This window comes from Cajanus cajan, chromosome 9, assembly GCF_000230855.2.
Source record: "Cajanus cajan strain Asha chromosome 9, NIPB_CcT2T_4, whole genome shotgun sequence".
Taxonomy (NCBI): domain Eukaryota; kingdom Viridiplantae; phylum Streptophyta; class Magnoliopsida; order Fabales; family Fabaceae; genus Cajanus; species Cajanus cajan.
In genome coordinates, this window is record NC_138525.1 from 21,930,529 (window position 1) to 21,944,002 (window position 13,474).

Consider the following 13,474-nt stretch of genomic DNA (forward strand, 5'->3'; position numbering starts at 1 on the left):
GAAAGACACCCAAAAATTATTGAACAGGAAACTAATAGTATGACATAAATTATGAGACTAAACATCATTGTCCACTTTCTATTAGTTGAGGCCTAGTTGTATTTAATTTAACTTAGGATTTTACTTATCAAATTGAGAACTAACAAAAAAAATTACACTTCTGACGTTAAAGAAGTTCCTTAAGAGCACCTTCAATATGGAGGTGCTTGTTGTGTATCTTAAAAATAAGTAACAGTACTTATAAGAAATTTTCATTAGAGTCATCTTACGTGGCAAGCCAAGTTCTAAATTTTTTAGCTCCGTTGCTTCTCCAAGCAACAGTGCTTAGCAATCTGAAAATTGAAATGGAGAGGTGCGATTGGTTGAGTTGTCATAAAGTGTAGTGTGAGTTGTCAAAAAGTATAGTATGAGTTGTAAAAAAGTAGAGGTGCTTATAAACAATTTTTATTAGAGCAAAAATTGTAAAAATATAGTATGAATTGCTTATAAATGACATGGTACGGTGATACACATTTAAAGCGGTTGGGTGTTGCTTATAAGCAACTCCCATTGTAGATGCTCTAAGTAGGTATGTCCATAAATGCCATAGGATGAAGCGGATATGGATAGTAACTTCTCGCTACCCACATGTTAGATAAATATCCGCTCCGCACATGTTCTTGTATTCGTGCGGGAATATGTTTAGTGGATATTCTCATAATTTTTCAATATTTGTGGGTATCCATGAATATGTATTTGGTAAAATTACCCTTATATCTCCTAAAATCTGTTTAAATGACACATACTTCCCCTCTAGTTTTGAAAATCACCTAATTCTCATAGAATAACGTTATTAGTTAAAGTGAGAAAAGAGAAAAAATAAGTTAATTTATATTTTGTCAATTATATACAATACTCTATTTTCTTTATGAAAATTTTTATTATTCTTCAATTTTAAAAATAAAAATTTCTCAATCCATTCTTTAAAATTATTCTTTGAAATTAGTATATTTTTTAAATCACAACAAACATGATATTTAAGATATAATTTACAAGTTAAAATTGAGTAAGTGATCAAATCTCATATAATTATTATAACTTGTATTAATAATTTGTTCTTTGCATGTGTTACCTAATATAAGGGTCTGTATATGTCACTTATATAGATAAATAAGAGAGGTTAGACTTCAGTTAAAAATTAAAGGGAGTGTATGTGTCATTTAAAAAAAACCTTGGGGAGTCAGTGCAATCTTTCTTATTTATTAAAAAAATCTTATAAATAACTTTTAAAATATTTTAAAAATAATTTCTATTTATTTTAATTATTTTTTAAAAATAATAATTTTTAAAAAAATTTAAATTATTCAAATATTATACCCAATATATTATTCAATATTTTTTTATTTAAAAACTAAATTTAATTATTAAAATACTTCATTCTCATAAATTTAAATAAATTTAATAAACTAAAATAATTCAATTTTACAAGTCCAAAAAAATTAAAAACAAATATAATATTTCAATCTCATAGATCTAAATAAAAGAAATTTAAGTAATATCATATTTTCACATAATACTGTTATATATTTTAATAAATAAATTTAGATAATTTTATTATAACTATCGATGGGACAAGTACTCATTGTAGATTTTAATCATGGATATTCATTAGTATGAATTTTTTATCATTAAAGCAAGATTTTAATGTTCGTAGAGAATATCAACCACACATAATAAGAAATACAAGTTCAAACTATATCTTAGATGTAGAGAGTATCAACCCCACATCATAAGAAATACAAATTCAAACCAAATCTTAAATCAATTGTGCCAACCCTGGATGACACAAATGCATTACTTCAACATTTAAAGACATTACTTTTAATTAAATTAACAAATGTTTTCTAGCGCTCTGTATACATAAAATTCGGGGGAAAAATGATATTATGTAAATAAAAGTAATGAATCAATGACGAATGTTGTTGAATTCTACAATAAACAATGAATCATCCGATCTAAATGGTATAAAACTAATGAATGTATTTAATCTCTCACAAAACATGGTTGTCTTCCTCAATTTGCTGGCACAAATCTTCATATACACAAGCGATGGTAGCAATGAACCTCTCCATGGTAGCAAAGACATGTTTTAGACCAGATTGCAAACTCATTATATCAACAAGATCACCATGATGCACTGCATTATTATTTTCTCTACCAATTGGAGTCATTCTTTCTCTAGCCTGAACCACTTTGTGCATCTTTTGCTCCTCCCTCTCCAACATTTTCACTTTCCTCTCCAATTCCTTGTCCAATGTTAAGTTTTGCTGAAGGTCTGAAATATGCTTTTCCAAGAGCTCATTCACTTTGAGCATAAATCCATTAATAGCTTCAATGACATCCTTCTCTGAGAGAATATCCATGGCTCGTGACCATTTGTTACAGATCACAAACACAGGAGGTGCACCAATCCTTGCAGGAGAGAAGGGAGGTGTACCATCAAGTAATTCTTCAGGCTCATATGGTAGACATCTTACTAGCCAGCCATTCAAGGCTTTCACATGGGCCTTTTGGGTGTAAATCCAATCTGAGAAGCTTAAGTTCCAGTTCTGTACCTCAGATTTGAGTTTAATTAATTCATCAAGATGAGAATTACTAGGCTTCCTGCTAAATGAAGAGGCATCTACACTTTTGGCTTCAGCAATTTCCTTATATTGGCTTCTGTAACATTCTAGCATTTCTTTCCACATTTCAAGAAACCTTTTCCACAAATGGATAACAATTAGCAAGTACAAGGGAAATTCCAAAGAAACAAAATACCATTCTGTGTGATTCATTCAAGGAAAAAAATGAAATTATACAAAAATTACTTAGTACTACTAACAAGAAGTATTTAGGACATGTTTGGTAACATGTCAACTACACTCGGACGTGGATCAACGGGAAGCAGCTAAGGTTTGCTTCTGAGGTGATTTTAAGGGATAACGTGGATGTCCAATTTAAAATCAAACATGCACAGATGCAGTTAATCATAGCAACACAATTACGATACAAGACACAAGTTAGAGGACTGTACCTACCCAACTACAAAGGTTTCAAATTAATGATAAGAAACATGAGCTGAGACAAACCTGAAAATGAACTTGTTGATCTGAGGCCATAACTCCTCTTCCATCAACTTACATATAGTGCTGGATATCTTGTCAACCACCTGGAAAGAAATTTTGATTTTGGTAGCTAGAATCTCAATCAAAGCTTCAACAGAATCAATTTTGTGTGCATCGGCACCCTTTTTATTCATCCGTCTCAATTGTCTGCACTTCTTCTCGTGAAGTACGCGCAATTTCTCCCCATCCTTCATAAAAAAAAAACAAAAAAACACCATGCTCAATTGCAAAACCATTTTGTTTTGCATAAATTGCAACTGATTAATGAACAACTTGTAAAACACCATACCTTGACTTCAACATAAAGCTTCTTCTCCCACATACAAAGCTTGTTAAGAGTAGAGCAAAGATTCCCATCATAACTGAGGCCCTTGTCTATGTCAACTCCTTGATACTTTCTCGAGGAATCCATGCAGTTAAGGTGCTTCGAGGGAGTGAAGGCGTGCATCATCTTACAAGAAACTGAACAAAAATCTCTTTTTTATTTTTTATTTTTTTTCAAAAAGAAAACAAAAACATGGACATCGAAATAGGTACCTACCTGGATTAACGGCTATATTAGGATGGTAACGGAGTTTGCCAACGCGGAGCATTTCCAAAATGGGGTTACCCGACTTAGATGCTCTCTCAAACATTTTCTGAATCTCTTCCATTGCATCTGATAAATCTCTGGACGAGGCCGAGTTGGTGCAACGTTCCTTTGCTTCTTCCTGGTTAATATTATTTTTCTTCTCGTTTTCATGCTCATCATGTCTGGGACTACAAGGAACGTGGTACTTGTCGAAGTTTTCAAAGACGTTCAAGAAATCCCATGTTGAGGTTGCAGGAGGCGGTGGTGAGGGCGCATAACTCCCAAACTCGTAACGAAAACGCGGAGGCGAAGGCGAGGAGTCGTAACGAGTGGGGTTGAGAAAGTGGGATTGATTTTCTTCATCGTGTTGGGATTGAAAGTGATGGAAGAAGCGAGAGAGGGTGAGGCCGAGAGTGTTGAGGGAATGCATGTGTGCCACGTGTGCATCTGCGAGGGCGTAGCTATGGCGGAGAGCTTGGTCCACGAAGCTGCAACGGTCGCGGCACAGAGCCACCGCTGGAAGCCGATCCAGTGTTGAGTTGTTGCAACCCATTGTTATTAGTGTTACTATATTCCACTTTGGTTACTTCAAATAGTATGCACAATTGGATTCTAATTATTACCCACCCTTAATGCTATTTATGGATACTTAATTACCATTAACCTTTCTATTATCAAAAGTGGCAACGTCTCTTTCTTACTTTTATTTATCACTAGTCTTTTCAGTTTCAAAACAACAACACATGACCTGTATAAAAAAAACTTTAAATAAAGAGAGACAAGGTGAAAAAAATATAAATAATTTTAAAATATTTTAAGTGTGAATATATATATATATATTATTAATAATATAAAAAAAAAGGTTTTATAACAACTCTCCTCTTTCTAGAACTCCCTCCAAAACTGCTCTTATGTTTTTATATATATATATATAAATGTTATTATGAAATAAATTGATATATATTAAAAATAATTAAAATTAAAAAAATGCATTAAATAATTAATAAAAATGTTTTAGGTTTCACTTTAATTATTAATAAAGATTTTATAATTTTAATGAGTACAAATAATTATTGGATGTGCATTTGAAAATTAATATTTAATAAATGACCTTTTTTAAAAATCCAAAAAATGATTTTTTTACAACAAAAAATGAAATTTTTATTTTTAATATTTAAAAAAAGATAAATATTAAATAAAATATTTATATTGGTTATTAAAATTTGATGGAAAAAATTACTTTTTATTTTTTAATATTTAGACAGAAAAATAAATATTAAATAAAATATTTATATTGATTATTAAATTTTGACTAAAAATAATTTTATTGACAATTCTAAAATACAATTAATTTAAAATATTTTACAATATTAATTATTATTAGATTTATTTTAAATTGTTAAAATTAATTGGACAAAATAAATAAATATAAATTGAATAAAATTAAATATAACTTTAATGTCAATACATAAAATAATTAACTATTTTTTTAAAAATATTTCAACGGAAAAAACTAAATTACAACAATCAAAACTTATAATTTACTAAAAAAAGTAAAATAAAAATATTTTAATATATAGAACGAACCACTTCTACGATATTTTTTTCCTCTCAAATAAAAAAAAAATACTATTAGAAAAATGTCATTTTCCTGCGAATTTTCCTAAAGAAAATATTCGCAGAAATTTTTTAGGAATTTTCTTGCAATAATAATTTCACAAAAAAAATTTACAAATTTATTTGCGAAAAATAATTTACAGATATTTCTTACAAATATTTTATAAAAATTAATCTACAATTTTTTTTTTGTAAATTTTGGTACAATTTTAATGATCATAGAAATTTTTTTCCATGATAAAAATTTATAAAAAATATTGTAAGAATTTATTTTTGTTTCTTGCAGATTTTCTTGCAAAAATAAATTCACAAGTAATATTTACTAAATGGTAGAAAATTTTGCCAGTAACTTTTTCTGCAGATTTTCCTGCCAATTTTAATCTGCATGAAAAATTAAAAAAATATTTAAATTTATAAGTTTAATATTTTTAAAAAACTTCAAGTCCCACATCGATTGAAAATAAAACAATTAAAGAGTATATAAGTTGGGGCAACACTTACTTATAAGTTGATTTGTATGGTTGAGTGTTAGACTTATAATCTACAATCTTAGAGTTTAAAGAATTATTAATAGAATTTGTAGTAGTTTCTTTAATTTTTTCATAAAAAAAATTCGCAAGAAACTTTCTTGCAAAATTTTTTTTGCAGGAAACTTTCCTGCGAATTTTTTTCACAAGAAATTTAACAGAAAAATTTCTTGCGAATTTTAAAATTTGCAAAAACATATTATCCACGAAGGTATTACTTACAGAAAAAAAAATTTACAGATGAATTTGTAAGAACGACATGTCCTACAAGTTTTTATGAAAAATTCGCAGGAAAAATCACATGTAATAAGAAAAATTCTAGCAGTGAAACATTCAATATATTAAATAGAATTAAAATTAAAATTATTATTGTTATTATTATATAGCTATAATAACACATTAATATAGAAAGCTGTAACAATATTATAAAAAATTAATTTTATTAATTACTATAATTTTAAAATAATTATATTAATCATAGTCAGTTTTAAAATAAATGTAATTAAAAAAACGTTATATACTCGGTTCCATTTCTTCTGATTGATTGATATATATATATGAATGAATGAAAATTATTATTCTTATTCTTATTCTTATTCTTATATAATAGCACATTAATATAAAAATTGAAACAATGTTATAAAAGATTAACTTTTTTATTTATTGCAGTTTTAAAGTAATTATATTAATTATAAATAATTATAAAATAAATATAATTAAAAAAACTTTATTTGCATAGTTTCATTTTTTTATTTTATATATATATATATATATATATATATATATATATATATATATATATATATATATATATATATATATATCATTAGCATAAACAATTCATTTTAAACCTTCATTCCTTTTGCCAAAAAAAAAAAAACTTTCATTCCTTTTTTTCACCTCTATCATAAATAGAATTAAAATTAAAATTATTATTGTCATTATTATATAACTATAATACCACATTAATATAGAAAACTATAACATTATAAAAAATTAATTTCATTAATTATTACAATTTTAAAATAGTTATATTAACTATAGTCAATTTTAAAATAAATATAATTCAAAAAATAAAAAAAACTTTACATACTCAGTTTCATTTTATATATATATATAGAGGGATCCTTTTACTCTAGATCTAAGTCTACATAAACTTATCCTGTTTAATAACTCATGTTCTACATTACATTTTAACGATTCAATCAAATTTCAACGATCCAACCGTTGAAATTAAAGTTCTTAATGCATATATCAAATCTGCAAATTTTTAAAAAATTTGAAGATCATTTGATATTTTATTTCATTAAAGTTCTTAATACATAAATCAAATATACAAATTCATATCAAATAGTCTTCAAATTTTTTAAAAATTTGCAAATTTAATTTATGCATTAAGAACTTTAATTTCAACGGTTAGATTATTAAAATTTGATGTAAAACATGAGTTATTGAATGCATTAAGAACTTTAATTTCAACGGTTGGATCATTAAAATTTGATGTAAAACATGAGTTATTTAATGGAGTAAGTCTACCTAGACTTACTCCTAGAATAAATTGATTCCTTCTCATATATATATATATATATATATATATATATATATATATATATATATATATATATATGAATGAAAGAATGAAAATTAAAATTATTATTCTTATATAATAACACATTAATATAAAAACTGAAACATCATAAAAGATTAATTTCATTAATTATTACATTTTTAAAGTAATTATATTAATTAGAAATAATTTTAAAATAAATATAATTAAAAAAAATATTAAAAGAAAAATTTATGTGCATAGTTTCATTTTTTTCATCTTATATATACCATTAGCACAATCAATTCATTTTAAACTTTCATTCCTTTTAAAAAAAAAAAATCCTTTTTCTTAACATCTATCATAATTATAATTGTATTTTACTCACTCTTTTTTCTTTATTTTACTAATTTACATCTTATATCTCATATTTTTTTTCTAAACTGTTCACACAAGTTGTTCATTTAAATTTGAAAATTGTTTGTCTTTATCATATGATGCTAATGAAGAAACACATAAATTTGAACTTTTGAACCAACAAGAAAAAGAAGATGAAAAATTGTTTTGTGAGCGAAATTCGTAGTACTTATTTATTATTCTTTTTTTCAATTGATCTATATTTCTTTTTTTCTTCATGTTGTTTCATTTGATGAATTTTGTTCCTATACATCAGAGGAGTACTAAATTTATATTGTAAAAGTTAAAAGGTGTGTGTGAGATCAACAGTGAAGATGGTGTGATATTTGATTACATAGTGAGATTTCACTATTATTGTTTTAGTCCTTTTTAAAATAAAAAATAAATAAACTTATTCTTTGGTCGATCTATAAATTTAAATAAAAAAAATTAAAAATATGTAAATTCAAAAGATTTATCATTAAAAATTCACATTTTTATCGAACCAAAAGTAATATATATATATATATATATATATATATATATATATATATAATTGATTATTTCAATCCATTGTAAGTAAATAAATACGAAATACATTGAGAGGATACTTGGTAGGAGATAAAATTTTTCATACTCAAGAATCATGATTTTTGGAATTACAAATCCTAAGAATCGTCATTCTTGAAAATAATTAAAATTTGTTTGGTTCATAAAGATTCTGAAAATATTCATACAAGATTCTCGAGAATTAAATATTTTTATGTTTGATTATAATAGTATATTCCTAGGTATATAAATTTTTTTACAAAAATATTATTTGTTAAAATAATTTCATTAGATCTATTTATTCACTTATTTTATTATAAATATGACATTAAACTAATTTAAAAAGTTAAAAATTATAGTTAAGATTATTTAAATACAGAATTCAACAAAAGAAATAAACAAAGAAAAATGCTACATAATAAATAAAAAAAATAAAAACATATTATTTCATTTCATTCTAATAAAAAATATATAAAAAAATGTTAACAAATACTATTAAATTATAGAAACAAAACAGACTTTAATGATATTATTAAAATTGATAAAGTCAACTAAAATTGACCAAGGTCAACAAATAATAAGATACAAAAAAGAAAGAGGGAGAAATAAAGATATGGAAGGGAGAGAAAAAGATGGGAGAGGGAGAGAGGAAGATAGGGGAGTGAGAGTTAGGGGTGTGCAAAAAATCCAAATTGATCCGAACCGATCCATAACCAATCCAATCCATATTGAAAAATCCGATCCATTTTGAAAAAAAATCCGAACCGAACCACTTTATAAAACCGGTTCAGTTATCCGATCCATTTTTACAAAGTGGATCGGTTCGGTTCGGTTTGGTTTTCTAAAAAAACCGATCCATATATGAGTAAAAAAGTGGATAACTGCACCGCACCGAACCGATCCAATTTCAAAAAAACCGATCCATATTTTAAAAAAACCAAACCGATCCACTTTATAAAAAATGGATCGGTTAACCGATCCACTTTTATAAAACGGTTCGGTTTGGTTTAGATCGATTTTTTGAAAAAACCGATCCATGAACACCCCTAGTGAGAGTGATAGAGAGAGAAAAAGAGAAATAGAAAAAGAGAGAGTGTCTGCAAGTGAGAGAGAGAGAGAGAGGGAAAGAGGAAGAGGGGAGAGTGAGAAAGACACAAAGAGAGAGGAAGAGAAAAAGAAGAAGAGAGGGAGAGGGAGAGGGAGAGACATAGAAAAATAAAGAAATAGAAAAAAAGAGATTTTTTTGTTTTAAAAAAAAAGTACAATCAAACATGAGATATCAAGATTCTCAATTTAAGATTTTGATGGAAGTAAAAACATTTCTTATATCAATGTCTCCTAAGGTCAACCAGAAATGAGGAAAAAAAAATAATCATAACAAACTTTTTAATTATGAACATTATCCAGAATATAATTTTTTATTTTGGGAACAATTTAAGAAAAAATTGCATTATTTTTTATCTAAATTAATATTAAATATAATAAATATTTCTTTTTCAATTATAGAAAATCTGTAAATATGTTAAAATTTACTATCCTTTTTAAATTATCTTTAAATCTTTTTTACAACATTATTTTTAAACTTTTTAAAGAATGATTTTTTAAAATTTAATTATTAATGAAGATAATACATTCATTTTGTTTTTGAAACATTTAAGTAAAAAATTACATACTTTTTATTTAAATTTATATTAAATATAATAAATATTTTTCTTTAATTATAGTTAATATATAATGTCAATCACCACCTTTTTTAAATTATATTTAAATATTTTAAAGGGTCAATTTTTTAAAATTAAATTAATAGTTAAGATTGTTTCCAAAAGAAAATAATATTATTTTTTAACTTTATAAAATAATAATATTTAAGATTAGCTTAATTTATTTACAAAATTATACAATATAATATTACTAATGAGAAAAACTCAAACATAAATATTTTATTAATCCGAAAACATAACACTTAAAAAAGTTTACATTTATCTTAAAAAAAATTATTATTTAATTTAATCTACATATTTTTGAAAAAATATGCTTTTTATTTGGGAATGAAAGCTTTTTTTCCCCCTTCATTTTTACCTCTGTTAGAACATGTGTCCATTTTTTTAAAAATGTTTTGTTATTGTTATAAACTTAATCTAAAAAAATAATTAAATGGTTATTTTTTTCATACTTTTTGATTTTTTTTTAATTTTTTTTTTATTATTATTATTATTATTATTATTATTATTATTATTATTATAAAAACATCAAACTTGATATATTTTCTTATTGTTATTTATTTAACAATTTTGAAACAAAGAGAAAAGATTCTTTGCTTTTGATTTAGACTTAAAAAATATATAATTTTTTATATTAATTTTTATAATTACATCATCTTTTAAAATGATATAAAATATACAAATAAATTTAATTTGTTAGAGAAAAATTAATTTATTGTAGATAAAAAAATTAACGCATGGATAAACTGACTAGTAAAAAAAATTAGACTAATTTGGATTCAAGCATTATGGTGAAAAATATATGATTAGGACAAAAAAATTCACTAAAAATAGTAATTATGTTCTGTAACATGAATTATTCATCAACAAAAATTGATAAATATTTTTGTAAAAAAAGTTATGAACAGAAACAAAATAATTATATTATAAAACTATTTTTACTGGTGACTTTTCATATTTTATCAGATAAAAATCATCCGATGACTAGTAATTATGCCATCCTAAAAGTTAAGCACTCCCTAAATGCCCAATTCCTATGGCTTTTGATGTTGGATTATTGACAAGATGAAAACCATTTCAAGCATCTGTTGGGAACAATCCCGTTTATTTTCTCTAACTTTCAAATTAGTTATGAATACTAATCATTATTTGTCAAAGCAAATGACAAAAGAATATCTCAAACTTTTTTGATTGATCATGAGGAAGCTGAATGAATGAATCAAAATGTCATCATTTGGTTTTATTCAGTTCAAAGTGATTCACATATAATGACAAACATGAAATTCTAAAGTTTGGTGTAGAGGCATTATGATTTGTGATGGAGAGTAAGACGATAATGGGAACAAATCTATCATCTATTATTCTATTATATACAACAAAAAGGTTTGAAGTGCACGTCCTTTGCAATTTGACATGATGAGAAATTAAATCTATCTTCTCTTGAAGGAAAGACTTAGTGGAATTCCAACTCACAGCATTCAGTTTGCATTTAAATGATACTATATATTCCTTCTTTATTAATTTTCTGGTAGTATAGTTATTTATTAGAGGGACACGTATTCGGAACTAAATACAGATCCATATATCCATGAATGTTTGCAGCATGACCACAATATGCATATAATTTAAAAGCTTAATATGGATTAAAGTCAATTGATATTGCTCTTTTATTCAAAATAAATAACTAAATACAGAACCAATGTCCTATATTTAGTTAATGCTCTTTATTGATAAATAAAAAGCTAATGTTCTTTTATTATGTAATTTTGTTCTCTCTCAATATGAGGAACTTTAGTGTTATTTTACTTTTATGGTTTCATTTAATTATTATTCTATTCCTTTTAATAATTTAGATTGAATTTGTGAAAAAGTTACATTCAACATAACTTGTTTTCAATCAAATAAGATAAAAGAATTACTTTTCCTTCTCCATTTGATGCATTAAAATGTGTAAAAATTCACTATTCAATGATAAATCAAATACATATTTAAACACGCACACTTATCATGTCTACGTTTTTTTTTTTCGCAATGCATATATCTCCCAAATTGTTTTGCACTTAACCCATTGCTCGTAAGGTAACTAGCTCCTTATAAGTTGCTATTGGATTTTTTTTTTTCATTTATCAAAACAATTCATCATGTCATTTTCTTTTCAATGTTTTGCACTCATCATTTTCACAAGTTTCAAACATTTTCTTTTGGTATATATATCAGCCCCTATTAATGACTTCTATCAAATAAGATGAAAACAAAAAAAAATCACTATTTTTAATTATGTAATTTTAGTCACATAATTTTAAAATACCAACAATTTTAATTATGTAATTTTAGTCACAAATTTTAAAATACCAACAATTTTATCTAATTGTCAAGTCTACACACTAGCATGTATCAATACATAATCTTCATATTTACGGTTGTTCACATGCATACAATGATATGATAGTGTGAAATATCACTTAGTTATTACTTTTTGTATGAACATTTTTTTAATTTAAACATTCAATATATATAGATTTTATATTTGAATCAAAATTGCAAATTTTAAGTTTTGGGAACCAAAATTGCATAAATAAAAAAATTACAAAATGCAAATTATAAATTAAAAAAGATCAAAAGTATAATTTAGTTTAAAATTAAGTTTTGTTCCATGTTGCTAACATTAGTGATGTAGCTCAAAATGTTAAGATTGCCACAAAAACTTTCTGATAGTGTAAAACAACAACAAAAACTTTTTGAAAATATGAAAATTTTTAAAATTTAACCTTTTGTACGTGTAAAGACTAAAACTTATAGTTTATTATACAAGAACAAAAAGTTAAACTGAAGACAACTATAAGAACTCACTCTAAGTAATTTGTTTAAATTTTATAAAATAATTTGTTTAACTTATATTATTATTTTTTTACCTCGAGTTTTTAAAATTTTACCACACAAAATATTCACTAATTATTTTAAGTCGAAATAAACATAAAATACATAGAGACATAACATAGTTGCATTCATTTACACTAATGAGTAGGGTCCGTGACTGTCTTTCTGTAATTGTTTTAAAAAAAATAGTACATAATCATGACTCTTTAGAAAAATGGTTTTCTCAAGCCTCAGCTCCTCCCTTTCTCCTTTAAAAAGGTGTGGATAATTGGATTTGATAGTGCATTGGGTATCATTTTTTAAACTCGCTCCTTACAAAAGTAATCCCACCAACCCCACCCCAAAGAAAGACATGGCAATAATTTTTTTTTATTAAAAATAATATTAATATATTTTTATTAAGGAAGGACACAGCAAAGTTTGGGATTAAACATAATAGCATATAAAAAAGTTAAAAAATTTATTACAAAAATATTAATATAATTTTATCATAATATCTAATGGGATAGAATTCATTGACATTG

General features: G+C 25.1%; 1 protein-coding gene across 1 annotated transcript; it reads right to left on the bottom strand.

The window, feature by feature from the left end:
* Positions 1 to 1,905: 1,905 nt before the first annotated feature.
* On the bottom strand, positions 1,906 to 4,339 carry LOC109800029 (protein ALTERED PHOSPHATE STARVATION RESPONSE 1). Its single transcript, XM_020360706.3, has 4 exons — positions 3,688 to 4,339; positions 3,436 to 3,608; positions 3,111 to 3,334; positions 1,906 to 2,739 (listed from the first exon to the last, which is right to left on the bottom strand). The coding sequence occupies exons 1-4, from the start codon at positions 4,268 to 4,270 to the stop codon at positions 2,031 to 2,033; spliced, it is 1,689 nt and encodes a 562-aa protein (XP_020216295.1). The 5' UTR covers positions 4,271 to 4,339; the 3' UTR covers positions 1,906 to 2,030.
* Between the last annotated feature and the right edge of the window lie 9,135 nt (positions 4,340 to 13,474).